The 13,520-nt window shown below is 47.6% G+C and overlaps 1 protein-coding gene across 1 annotated transcript in view; it reads left to right on the top strand.

Moving 5' to 3' along the window:
* Nucleotides 1-13,520, top strand: part of LETM1 (leucine zipper and EF-hand containing transmembrane protein 1) — a 51,470-nt gene extending 37,950 nt beyond the window's left edge. Inside the window, exons 11-14 of the mRNA XM_045529608.1 lie at nucleotides 6,429-6,563; nucleotides 7,565-7,752; nucleotides 8,714-8,852; nucleotides 10,471-13,520. Of these exons, the coding sequence (XP_045385564.1) occupies nucleotides 6,429-6,563; nucleotides 7,565-7,752; nucleotides 8,714-8,852; nucleotides 10,471-10,620 (612 nt within the window). The 3' untranslated portion in view covers nucleotides 10,621-13,520. The remainder of the gene's footprint in view (nucleotides 1-6,428; nucleotides 6,564-7,564; nucleotides 7,753-8,713; nucleotides 8,853-10,470) is intronic.

Here is a 13,520-nt window from a genome sequence, read left to right as displayed (position 1 = left end):
GTGAGTTTCTTGTAGATGGCACATAGTTTGGTCTTTTTTTTTTTAATCCATTCAGCCACTATGTCTTTTGATTGCAGAATTTAGTCCATTTACATTCAATGTTGTTATTGATAGTAAGAACTTACTGCTGCCATTTTATTTGTTTTCTGGTGGTTTTTTTGTTTGTTTTTAAAGAGACAGGACAGGGTCTTACTCCATTGCCCAGGCTGGAATGCAGTGTTGTGATCATAGCTCACTGCAGCCTCGAACTCCTGAGCTCAAGCGATCTATCCTCCCATCTCAGCCTCCTGAGTAGCTAGGACTATGAGGGCGCGCCACCACGCCCAGCTAATGTTTTCTGGTTGTTTTGTTGGTCCTTCCGTTCTTCCTTCCTTTTCTGCTGTCTTCCTTTGCATAAAAGTGATTTTCTCTGGTAGTATGTTTTAATTTCTTCCTTTTTATTTTTTGTGAATCTGTTACAGGTTTTTGTTTTGTGGTTACCAGTAGGCTTGCAAATAACGTCTTGTGACCGATTAGTTTAAACTAATGACAGCTTAACTCTAATTACAAAGAAAACAAGCAAAGAAAAAATAAAAAACTCTATACTTCATTGCTCCCACTGTTTTACTTTTTATCTCTATTTATATCTTTTTATATCATCTATCTCTTAAAAAGTTGTAGTGATGGCCGGGCACAGTGGCTCACGCCTGTAATCCTAGCCCTCTGGGAGGCCGAGGCGGGTGGATCGCTCAAGGTCAGGAGTTCAAGACCAGCCTGAGCGAGACCCCGTCTCCACTAAAAATAGAAAGAAATTATCTGGACAACTAAAAATATATATAGAAAAAATTAGCCGGGCGTGGTGGTGCATGCCTGTAGTCCCAGCTACTCGGGAGGCTGAGGCAGGAGGATTGCTTAAGCCCAGGAGTTTGAGGTTGCTGTGAGCTAGGCTGACGCCACGGCACTCACTCTAGCCCGGGCAACAAAGTGAGACTCTGTCTCAAAAAAAAAAAGTTGTAGTGATTATTTTAGATTGGTTTGTCTTTTATTTTTCCTACCTGCAATTACAGTGTTAGAGTATTCTGTATTTGTTTGTGTACTTATTATTACTGTAAGTTTTATACTTTAAGTGGTTTCTTGATGCTTGTTCATTTCCTTTTCTTTCAGATTAAAGAACTCCCTTTGGCATTTCTTGTAAGACTGGTCTGGTATTGACAAAAGTCCTTAGCTTTTGTTTGTCTCCTAAAGTATTTCTCCTTCATGTTTTTTTTTTTTTTTTTTGAGAGAGACACAGTCTCCCTCTGTTGCCCAGGCTAGAGTGAATGTGCCATGGCGTCCGCCTAGCTCATGGCAATCTCAAACTCCTGGGTTTAAGTGATCCTTCTGCCTCAGCCTTTCGAGTAGCTGGAACTACAGGCATGCGCCACCATGCCCAGCTAATTTTTTCTATATATATATTTTTTTTTAGTTGGCCAGATAATTTCTTTCTATTTTTAGTAGAGACGGGGTCTCACTCTTGCTCAGGCTGGCCTCGAACTCCTGACCTCGAGTGATCCACCCGCCTCGGCCTCTCAGAGTGCTAGGATTACAGGCATGAGCCACCGCGCCCGGCCTCTCCTTCATGTTTGAAGGATAATTCTGCAGGATGTAATATTCTAAGTTGGAAGGTTTTTTTTCCTTCAGCACTTTGCATATGTCATGTCACTCCTTCCTGGCCTGGAAGGTTTCCACTGAGAAGTCTGCTGCTTGACATATCAGAGCTCCTTTATATGTTATTTGCTTCCTTTCTCTTACTGCTTTTAGGATCCTTTCTTTATCCTTGACCTTTGAGAGTTTGACTATTCTATCTATACCTTAAGGTAGTCTTATTTGGGTGGAATCTGCTTGGTGTTCTTTGATCTTGTACCTGGATGTTCATATCTTTCTTTAAGTTGGGAAAGTTCTCTATTATTGTTTTTTTTGAACAAACTTTCTACCGCAATTTCTCTCTACTTATCCTCTTAAATTGACCCTTTTCAGGCTATTTTCTAGATCTTGTTGGCATGCCTCATTTTTTTTTGTTCTTTTTTTCTCCTTTGACGATGTACTTTCATATTATCTTTGAGCTCACTAATTCTTTTTTCTGCTCAGTCATTTCAATGTTGACAGATGCTGATGCATTTTTAAATTTGTCAGTTGCATTTTTTACCTCTAGAATTTCTGCCTGATTTTTTTTTTATTATTTCAATCTCTTTGTTAAATTTCTGTGATAGAATTCTGAATTCCCTCCCTGTGTTATCTTGCAGTTTGTTGAGCTTTCTCAAGATAGCTATTTTGAATTCCCTGTGTGAAGGTCACACATCTCCATCATTCCGAGATTGGTCACTGTTGCCTCATTTAGTCTGTTTGGTGAGGTCATGTTTTCCTAGATGTTCTTGATGCTTGTCAACATCTGTCGATGTGGGGCATTGAAGAGTTAGATGTTTATCAGTCTTCACAGCCTGGGCTGTGTCGTTCCCATCCTTCTTGAGAGGGCTGTCCACAGATTCAAAGGGCCTTGAATGTTGTAGCCTAAGCCTGCAGTCACTGTAGCCATCTCAGCACTAGGGGGCGCCGTAGGCCCAGGAACGCTGCAGCGCCGGAAGTCTCCTAGATACACAGCTTGGTGGGCTTGAGTAAGATAAGGGAGAATTCCCTGGGTTACTAGGCAAAGTCTCTCACTCTCTTCTTTCTCTTTCTCCCGGTCAGGAGTGTCTCTGCACTGGGCTGCCTGGAGTTTGGGGAGGCATCACGTGGGCTCTCCCATGGCCACCACAGCTGGCACTGCACAGGGTTGTACCTGAAGCCTTGCAGACCACCACGGTACAGGGGCTTGCCCAAGGCCCTGGGCCACTATTGCCTGATTGCTGTGGCCTGACTGCCGCTGATGTTTATTCAAGGCCCAAGACCACTTAGTCAGCAGGTGGTAAATCCTGCCAGAACTGTGTTCTTCCTTTCAGGGGAGTGGATTCTCCCCTGGCCTAGGGTGGGTCTAGAATCACTGTCCAGGAGCAAAGATCTGAAAGTGGGGGCTTAAGGAATCTGCCTGGTGCTTTATTTTACTGTGGCTGAGCTGGTACCCAAGTTGTAAGACAAAGTCCTGTGTACTCTTCCCTCTCCTTCCCCCAGGCAGAAGAAGTCTCTCCCCTCCCCCCAGCTACATTCCCTGGAGTTGGGGGAGGGGTGACACACACAGGCACTCTACTTGGCCTCCACAGCTGGTCTCACACTGTGTCGTGTGCACCCCAGTTCCACTGCCTCTGAGACCAGTGCAGCACTAGGGTTTGCCCAAGGACCACTTCCTTGTGGCCTGACTGCCACTCACATTTATTCCTGGCCCCAGGCCTATTTAATCAGCCCGTGGTGAAGCCAGAACTTATCTTCCTCCCCAGCTGGCCTAAGGCTGGTCCAACACTCCCTCTGTGGGCGCCAGCAGAGTTCTGCACTGTGTTGTGCTCCACTGTGACAGGGCAGTGCTGAGCTCCAATGCGAAGTCCCACACTCACTTCACTGTCCCTCCCCCAAGCACACAGATTCTCTGCTGGGGCTATGGGGAGGTTGCGGGAGGGGTGTAGGCAATGCAAGACTGTCTTTCCTACCCTCTTCAGTGTGGCTTTACTTGGTATAATATTAACTGGGTACTGGGATTGCTCACCTGATTTTTTGGTTCTTATGAAAATTGTTCAATTTGATGTTCCTGTCAGGGGACGGTTGCTGGAAGGTTCTGTTTGGCCATCTTGCTCTGGCTCTGCCAGATGTAAAAATTTTTAATGAACTTTTTAGCAAATCAAATGCAACTTTTCTATAAAAAAAAAAATCATGACCATGTGGGATTTGTCTAAGAAATACAAATTAACTTAAAATTTTAAAAATCAATCAATGTAATTATTAATACCATATTAACAGACTAAAGAAGGAAAGCCATGTATTGTCATCTCAACAGCTGCAGAAAGAGCACATGACAAAAGCCAGCATCTGTTCCTGATAAACAGATGTTCAGCGCACCAGTAGAAGGGAACTTTCTCAGCCCAGTCAAAAGCATCTGCAGAAGCACCTGCAGCTGGTGCAGTGTTTAATGGCGAGACACTGACAAGGATGTCTACCCCTGCCACTATGTTCAGCATTGTACCGGGGTCCAGCCAGGGCAGTTAGATAAAGAAAACAAATTAACCATTTAGATCAGAAAGGAAGAAGTAAAACTGTGTGTATTCACAAATGATGTGATTATGTGAAAATTGATTGTACTTCTCTATACTAATGAACATTCAGAGATTGAAAATTTTAAAAGCATGTCATTTTTAATAGCATCCCCCTAAAATGAATTTCTTAGGGATAAATTTGAAAAAAGACGCAAGAGCTATACACCAAATACTTTACAATGTTACTGAGGTAAATTAAAGAACTGAATAAATGATGAGATTTACTAAACTCATGGATGTGAAGACTCAGTGTTGCTAACATGTTAATTCTCCATAAACTGATAATATCAATTCTCCAAGACCTTCGTAATCTCAGCAGATTTTTTTTTTTTTGAGACAGAGTCTCACTCTGTTGCTCAGGCTACAGTGCTGTGGCATCAGCCTAGCTCACAGCAACCTTAAATTCCTGGGCTCAAGTGATCCTTCTGCCGCAGCCTCCCAAGTAGCTGGGACTACAGGCATGAGCCACCACACCCAGCTAATTTTTTCTATTTTTAGTTGCCTGGCTAATTTTTGTTTCTGTTTTTAGTGGAGACAGGGTCTCGCTCTTTCTCAGGCTGGTCTCGAACTCCTGACCCCAAGCAATCCTCCCACCTCGGCCTCCCAGAGTGCCAGGATTACAGGTGTGAGCCACCACACCCAGCCTCAGCAGATTTTTTTTGTTGAAATTGACAAACTTATTATAAAATTTATATATAAATTTGAGGACCTAGGATAGTCAAGGCAATGCTTATAAAATAACAAAAGTTAGGGGAATTATACTACCTGATTTCAAGATTTATAAAGCTACAGTAATCAAGACAGTATGAAATTGGCATAAAGACAGGTAAGAAGTAAACCCATACGTAGATAGGGTTGATTGATTTTCTCCAAAGATGCCAAGACAGTTTAACAGGGAAAGGACAATCTTTTCACCAGATTTTGCTGGAACAATTGGATAGCCATATGTAAAAAGAGGAACCTCGACCCTTAAATAATGCACATAGTATTTAAAAATTAACTCAGAAAGATTCATAGACTTAAATGTAAGAGCTTAAAACTATGAAAACTCTTAGAAGAAAACAGAAGATTTTAGTGACCTTGGGTTTGTTACAGATTTCTTAAATACAACACAAAAACATGATTAATAAAAGGGAAAAAATTAATGTATTAGTCTTTATCAAAGTTAAAAACTTCTTCAAAAAATACTTATAAAAATGAAAAGACAAACCATGGACAGGGAGAAAATGTTTGCAAAACATATACCTGACAAAGGACTTGTTTCTAGAATACGTAAAGACTTCTTACAACTTAATAAATAGAAAGACAAATAGGGCCGGGTGTGGTGGCTCACGCCTGTAATCCTAGCACTCTGGGAGGCTGAGGCGGGTGAATCGCTCAAGGTCAGGAGTTCAAGACCAGCCTCAGCAAGAGCGAGACCCCGTCTCTACTAAAAATACAAAGAAATTATCTGGCCAACTAAAAAAATATAGAGAGAGAAAAAATTAGCCTGGCATGGTGGCGCATGCCTGTAGTCCCAGCTACTGGGGAGGCTGAGGCAGTAGGATCGCTTAACCCCAGTAGTTTGAGGTTGCTGTGAGCTAGGCTGACACCACGGCACTCACTCTAGCCCGGGCAACACAGCGAGACTCTGTCTCAAAAAAAAGAAACAAAGAAAGACAAATAGTTTGATTTTTAAAATGGGCAAGAAATTTGGACACTTGAGAAGGTATACAGTTAGCAAGTAAGCACCTGAAAAGGTACTCCACATTGTTAGCATCAGGGAAATGGAAATTAAAAGCATAATGAGATACCACTACATACTTGTTAATGTAATGAAAATTAGAAAATTGGACCATTCCACCCAAGTGCGCGTGAGGCCATGGAATGGTGCTGGACTCGGGCACTGCTGGGCGGACCCCTGTGGAAATCATGTTGACGGTCTCCTACAAAGTCGAGTTTATGCCCACCCTATGACCAGCCATTCCACTCCTAGGCATTTCCCCACGAAGACTTACACACAGATATTCATGACAGCTTTATTTGTAAGGGCCGAAAGTCACCAGATCACACACTTAAAATGAGGTTCAGTGTACGAGGGCACCAGGAAGAGTGCAGACAGTGATGTGGGGCATGTGGTCAGCGTAGCCCTGGACTTGAACTCCGTAGGTCTAATGACAGAAAAGCCATAGACTCTTAGGGGGAAAGCCAATTATTTCCCTTCACTTAGCCTCTGCTTGCTTGTTTTCTTTCCAGGAAGAGGAGATAACAAAGGAGGAGATTGACATCCTCAGCGATGCCTGCTCGAAGCTGAAGGAGCAGAAGAAGTCGCTTACCAAGGAGAAGGAGGAGCTAGAGCTGCTGAAGGGGGACGTCCAGGACTACAGTGAGGTGAGCGGGGCCCGGGGCCACCTGGCACCTTCTCTGTGCCCCACACGCTGTCCCACGGGCCAGCTGGCTCCTCAGCTGCTCTGCGGAGTGGGCGCTTCAGGGCATGGCGTTCTGGGTGGGTGAGACTTGTTCCTAGGACTGAGATTGTAAAAGGTAAAACAGCCTTATCAACCCCTAAAGTGTTAAGTAATACTGCCATCAAATACTGGACAAGCTGGCCAAAGGGTATTTGGAAAGAAAACCAAATTGTAAATAAATGTATTCAGTAACTTTTCCACAGCCATTCTGGCTGGGCCACCCTTCTCCTAGAATGTGGCCCTGCACCCTTGCAGGTGACCAGCGTGCATCTTTACTTTCTAAACACATGAAGGTATCACACAAATTGTTGTTTGCTCACTTGATAAATGAAATCTTATTCATGATTGCCCCTAAAAGACTTCTTTATTTTCTGATGTGGTGGGCTTTTTCTCTATCTTTTTGTAAATATTACTAATCTGATTTTTAAAAAACTATACCTTTGTAGCTCTATTGGAAGAGATGACTAATTTTGAGATTGATAAAAATAATTTGCCCTTTTCTGAACTTTCTCATGGCAGCCCTCTTGCTGTGTGGGCTCCCACCGAAAGTGAGGTGTTTGTCACCAGCTTGGCCTGTGTCTTCAGCCTCTCCCCCGATCCACTCTTCCCTGTGATGTTTGCTCCTGGGAAAAAACTGACTCGGAATTTGAAAAAACACTTAAATTCCTTGAATCTTTAACTCATTTATTTATTCTTTAACGAGTGTAAAGAAATTGAGATTCAGAATAGATTCTATTTCATTTGCTACAAAAGCAGCATTTTAGTGTACAGAAATAAGAATTTTATATGACAGGTAGAAGCAAAATTTTATAACTTTCTATGGTTGGAATTAACGGGATTAAATACTTTTACAAGTTACATTTAATTATAAGATTCCCCTTTTTTAAAAGACAAACTTTTTATAACTAAAAATAATTTCATTAGGACTTGGAAGAGATCAAGAAGGAGCTTTCAAAGACTGGCGAAGAAAAATATGTGGAAGAATCTAAAGCCAGCAAGAGGCTGACGAAGCGGGTGCAGCAGATGATCGGGCAAATTGATGGCTTGATCTCGCAGCTGGAGAGGGACCAGCAGGCCGGCAAGCTGGGCCCAGCTGAGGGCACACCTGTGGGGTGAGTGGGCTGCTGAATGCAGCACTGGTCACTTGGCCGACAGGCGCTGTGCTGGGATCTGAGTGGCTGAAGGGCACATCTCGGCCTCTTGGCCTTGCTGTCCCTCCACCTGTGACCCACGGCTCCAGCCAGAGGCTCCGGGCAGGCGTCCCTGCCCCTGCGTCCTTCCCTCACACCTCCTCCATCTCCATCCACCTCTGCCTGTGGCGCCCACCCTGCCCTGCCCTCCTCCCCTCCCATAGCTCTCCCCTCCTGCTCCAGCCTCTGCCCTCTTCCTGAACCTCCTACACTCAATAACAACACCCACATGTGTAGTCTCTCTGCCACAGCTGTGGCTTCAGGAAGTTGCTATCACCTGAGTGCCTGCTGGGCAAGTGAAATGGCTGCCATGGTGACAACTGATGCCCTGAACTCCATGGGCCACACTGTGCCCCTACTTCCCCGACACCAGGTGCCCACGCAGAGCCTTGCTCATGCCCTGGGTCCCTGCTCTCGGAGGCCCTTGTCCACCCCCAACAAGGGTGTGTCCCCTCTTGAACTGACTTCAAGGTTGGCCCACTGCCTGGGGCACTGCCTCCGTGCACCTGTCCGAAGGCCGCACAGCCACCTGGACCACAGTGAGAGAGTGTTCCAAGGGCCACTGCCCAGCAACAGCAATGGCATCATATCCATGGAGCCCTCACCGTGCTGTGGCCTGGGGAAGGGCCTTATTGGGGACAGACATGCACACAGGAGACCCTGGGCCCAGGGTGTTTGTGTGTGGCCAAATGGGCTGCCCACCCCCAAGGAAGGGGCATAGAAGCTTTTGGTGGTTTGTGGGATGGTGCCATAGGGGGGCGTCTATGCCTGGTTCATGTGGGGCTGCCTGGGTCAGGGCTAACCAGTTGGAGCTGCAGGTGTACAGGAAGGCCCGTGGGGCAGGACACCTATCTGGTAGCCACATACAGGCTGTGCTCCCCAGGGAGAATGTCATCAGCGTCACTGAGCTCATCAGCGCCATGAAGCAGATCAAGCACATTCCAGAAAACAAGCTGCTCAGCTTGGCCTCAGCACTGGATGAAAACAAGGACGGCAAGATCAACATCGACGACCTTGTCAAGGTGGGGCTGGGCAGGGAGGGGGGCGAGTGGGCTGGCCCCGCACCCTCCTACTCTGGGCCTGGCAGGGTCAGGGAGGGGCTGTTCATGGCCATGTCCTGAGCCACAGGAGCATCCACCCCCGTAGAGCCTACTGCCTCTGTCAAGAGTTTGGGCCAGAATCCGCGACTGTTCCTTGAGGCCTTTGTTCTTATTTGAAACACTGGAAATGAGAAATTGTTAAAGTTACAAACTTGTGGTTGGTGAGACAACAAAATGAGTCTTGCCCCAGCTCACTTTCACTGGAGCACTCTGCACGCACCTCCAGGACCCCACGCCCTGGCCTCACCCTCCCACCCCGGCGACCCATGTGTTGTGGTCCGCAGCCTACTCCCACTCTTAGCACACGGCGTCACACAGTGTGGTGGGAGTGTCACTCTGGAGCAGGCCACCACTTTTTGAATGGGAGCTTAATCATTTACACTTCTTTTTTTTTGTTTGTTTGTTTGTCTTTTGTTTTTAGACAGAGTCTCACTCTGTCACCCAGGCTAGAGTGCCGTGGCATCAGCCTAGCTCACAGCAACCTCAAACGCCTGAGCTCAAGTGGTCCTCCTGCCTCAGCCTCCCGAGTAGCTGGGACTACAGGCATGCACAACCACAACACCCAGCTGATTTTTCTATTTTTAGTAGAGACGGGGTCTCATTCTTGCTGAGGGTGATCTCGAACTCCTGACCTCAAGTGATCATCTCATCATTTATATTTCTGAGAAAAAACTACCTTCATGGCTCCCAGCATATTGGCAAGTTAGTGGTTTTCCAGACGTTTATCAAAAATATTGGCTAATTTCAGTTTAAAAGCAAGGCACCCAGGTGAGGTGGCTCACGCCTGTTAATCCCAGCACTCTGGGAGGCCGAGGCAGGAAGGTCGCTTGAGCTCAGGAGTTTGAGACCAGCCTGAGCAAAAGCAAGGACCCTGTCTCTACTAAAAATAGAAAAAGTAGCTGGGAGACTATAGTCCCCAGCTACTCAGGAGGCTGAGGTAGGAGGATCACTTGAGCCCAGGAGTTTGAGGTTGCTGTGAGCTATGATGACACCACTAAACTCCAGCCTGGGCAACAGAGCAAGACTCTGTCTCACAAAATAAATAAAGAAAAGCAAATTGCCATCAGACACACATGCTGAGCATCCACCTCCCTCCCATCTGTGTGTGATCTGGGCAGCAGAGGGGATGGGAGCCCTTCATGTCACTGCTCTGTGCCCTGGGAACTATGGTCTAGGCAGGCCCCAACCCTGTGCAGTATATCCAGGCCATGCTGGCTTAGCAGGGACCTGCCCTGGCAGCCTTGCTGTGCTGCTGTGGCACCTGCCATGGCACCCCTGCCCTGCAGTCCTAGGCCCTGTGGGAAGCTCCCCTGGGCTCCCACTGTCTGAGCACAAACCCCCACCCCGCTCATCCCCACCCCACCGAGGCTTATAACCAGGCCTGGGGCCTTAGAGCCTGTTGGCACCCAAGGGGGTGAGGACCAGGGCAGCTGGAGGACTCCAGGGACCCCTCGTGGCAGCCCAGGTGGCTGAGGAGGGGCCACGTTCCTGCTTCCCCTGCACTGCAGCTGAGTCACTCCTTTCATATCTGTGTACGCAGGTAATCGATCTGGTGGACAAAGAAGACGTTCACGTGTCCACCAGCCAGGTGGCCGAGATCGTGGCGACACTGGAGAAGGAGGAGAAGGTGGAGGAGAAGGAGAAGGCCAAGGAAAAGGCTGAGAAGGAGGCTGCAGAGGTGAAGAACTAACCGCCCACCCTGGCGCCTGCCGTCTGCTGCACGGGCACTGTGGTGATGCCGTGGTAGTGATCGCTTGGAGCTGATTCTTCTTAGTGGCAAATCTAATATTTTGGCTGGAATAAATCAGAAACTTCCACAATCAAGTAATTTTTTTAATTTTCATCATTCCATGAAGATTCTATCAGTCTGGAACCCTGGAGCCCATCCAGGGAGTTGTGTCTGGACACTGTGGTGTGGGTGCAGCCCCACCGGCCCCCTGCGTGTGCCCTCGCCATCTCTGTGCCACCCTGTCCTCAGGAGAGTGAGGACCACGTGGATGCTGATGGCCGTGTGAAGCCGGGCAGACGTGCCTGCACGCCCTCAGAGGCATCCAGACAGGATTAGATTAATACAAACACAGCCTCGGCCTGAACAAGATGCTTTGATCAATCTGTGGACTCCGATTCCTAGATATCAGTATAAAATAGATTTGTCTCTTTGTACACGCTTGCAAAGTCAGATCTGTGTAACTATTGCAACAGAAGTATCTGTCTTCTCTCAGTGGCCTCTGGAAAATAACAACTCCCGACAGGAATGCCAGTGATTCTTGCGTGGACTTCCCATTATGTGCTTATGGAGCTCTTTCTTGATTTGCCATTTATTTTTACCTAATTCTTCAATCAGTTGATTAGTATGGAATTTGCACACAGGGCAATCTGCCTGACTTATGAGGATTTTCTAACCTAAATTATGCTAGCTATGAGAGATACTAATGAAGCCTTTGACATCGAAGCATTTCACTTTTGGGTAACTCCTTGGCTGTGGTGATGGGTCGCTAGCGTTCACTGCAGGGGCGCTGGGGCAGATCCTCTGTGTATCTGGAAATGGGCCCAGCCTGGGCTTGGGGCTCCGCAGCCAATGGACCCCCAACAGCCCAACCCTAGCATAGCAGGACCCCCTGGGGCTCTTGGTGGCTCCTCATGTGGAATTTAAAGCCAGCACCCATGGCTGTGCTCACCTGTCAGTCCAAGACACCGATTCCTTTAACACATTGTCGGCCCAGGTCCCTCAGCTGGTTTTAGAACAAACGGACACCAAGGAATGCAGATGTGTGGTGCAGAGGGTGTCTCAAGGGGCTTTCAGAACAGCGACACCCCCGTGCTTAGGGCTTGCCCAGTGCCCCTTGGGTGGAGCTGGGTGGCCCCCGTGGGCTTGGTGTCCAGAGCTCTCTGCCAAGTGGCCAGCGGCCTCTCAACACTTAGCAGCACAGTTGGGGGATGGCCGGGCACAGTGTCCTGTGGCCTCACCACCACCTCCCTGCCCTGCTTGTAGTCACACTCTTCCTGCTAAGGCCAGGCTGGATACTGGCAGGAATGTCCTCGGGGACCGCAGACATAGGAATTCAGAAGACAGGAATAACATGCGCAGAGTGGTCGTGCTCGCCAGGGACAGCAGCAGCTCTCAGAGGATGATATTTCTCAGTTACTTGAAACTTTTTTTTGTTCAGCCATTAAAGAAGAAACTTGACAATTAGGGGTAAGATGATATATCCTCAAATGTAAACCTTTGTAAAGTAGTAGTTGGGTTCTAAAGGTTTTTTATTTCAATTATTTGAGAAGTATGTTTTAGATGCTTAATATTTATGAATTCTCTTACTCTATGTGAGTCGCCTGGTTTTCAGTTGTCAAAGTGTACTTACTTTTGAGAACAGCTTTGTGGTTGCCAAAGGCATCCCCCGGATGATGGATGTCTGTCCTGTGAGCAGCACTCGGGGGGCAGTCAGCTGTGCCCAACTCCTGTCCTCACCCGCACTGCCAGGCCAGGTGCAGTCCACGACTCGACCATCGGCTGTCGCTACAGAACAGCAGCTGCCATGGGCAGGCAATCCCACCAGCCCCGTGCCCTGGACTCTGCTGCCCTCCTTGGGGGTTCTGCAGGCATGTGGGCAGGGTCTCTGTCAGTTCTAGTAACCTTAGGTGTGGCCTGAGATGGGCTTTCCCCTCAGCATTTGTGTTTGTTTTTTTAAAACTGTGTGCATATGAACTGGATTTATTGTAGCTGGAAGCAGTGTCCAGGCACAGGTATGAGAAATGGTGGGTCCAGAAGAGTGTTGTGAGTAGGTTTTTAAAAGCTGTCCGTGCTGGTACCTGCCTGGTGCCTGAGCCCGCAGCCTGCTCATGCTTTCTCAGGCACGAAGGTGTTTCTCCTTTCGCTCCTCCTGCACACCCACTTCCTAGGTGGGGTTCAGGAAACTGGCACGTGGCTTCCAGAGTCACTTTGGAATATCCCAATCTAGACTTTTTAAAAATGAAGGGCACTGTGTAATTTTGCAAGATAACTCCCTGGCAGTGGTGGTTCTCACGGCAGGGCCAGGGATCCGCAGGGCAGCACCACCTGGGAACTTGGTCGGGGGTGAGTTCTGTCTTCACACGTCCCCATCCTGCGGAGCTCCATCCTGGGCTGTGTGTAAACACCTTTTGTAGAAATAGTATTTTTATTAAAACATCAAACCCATGATCCTGTAATAGCTCAGAGTAATATTTTTGAACCATTTGACACATAAGAAGTCCAAGTGGAAACTGTCAAGTGCTGTCTCAGTGTCTGCTGTCCTGACTGGATGTTGGCAAGCTCCTGTTGGGGTGTGCTGCCGTGAGGCCAGGTTCCAGAAGGAGCCCCACCTTCCTTGGGGGGCCCCTCCAGTGCTGGCCCACCTCCCCTGGGCTCAGGACCCGGTTCTTGGCCTCCTGCCCTGTGTGACAGTCTGTGGTCCCGTGGCAGCTGGGAGGAGCGTGGGGGGTCCTCGCCACAGCAGATGCACCACTGTGCCAGGCTGACCCTGGCCCATGGCAGTGACGTGCCATGTGGTCATGTGTTTTCTAGACACACCATTTGATACAAGGAAACGATTTAATAAAGCACTGTCTTGACAA

Source organism: Lemur catta, chromosome 17, assembly GCF_020740605.2.
Source record: "Lemur catta isolate mLemCat1 chromosome 17, mLemCat1.pri, whole genome shotgun sequence".
NCBI lineage: Eukaryota > Metazoa > Chordata > Mammalia > Primates > Lemuridae > Lemur > Lemur catta.
This window is presented reverse-complemented; position numbering and strand designations above follow the sequence as displayed.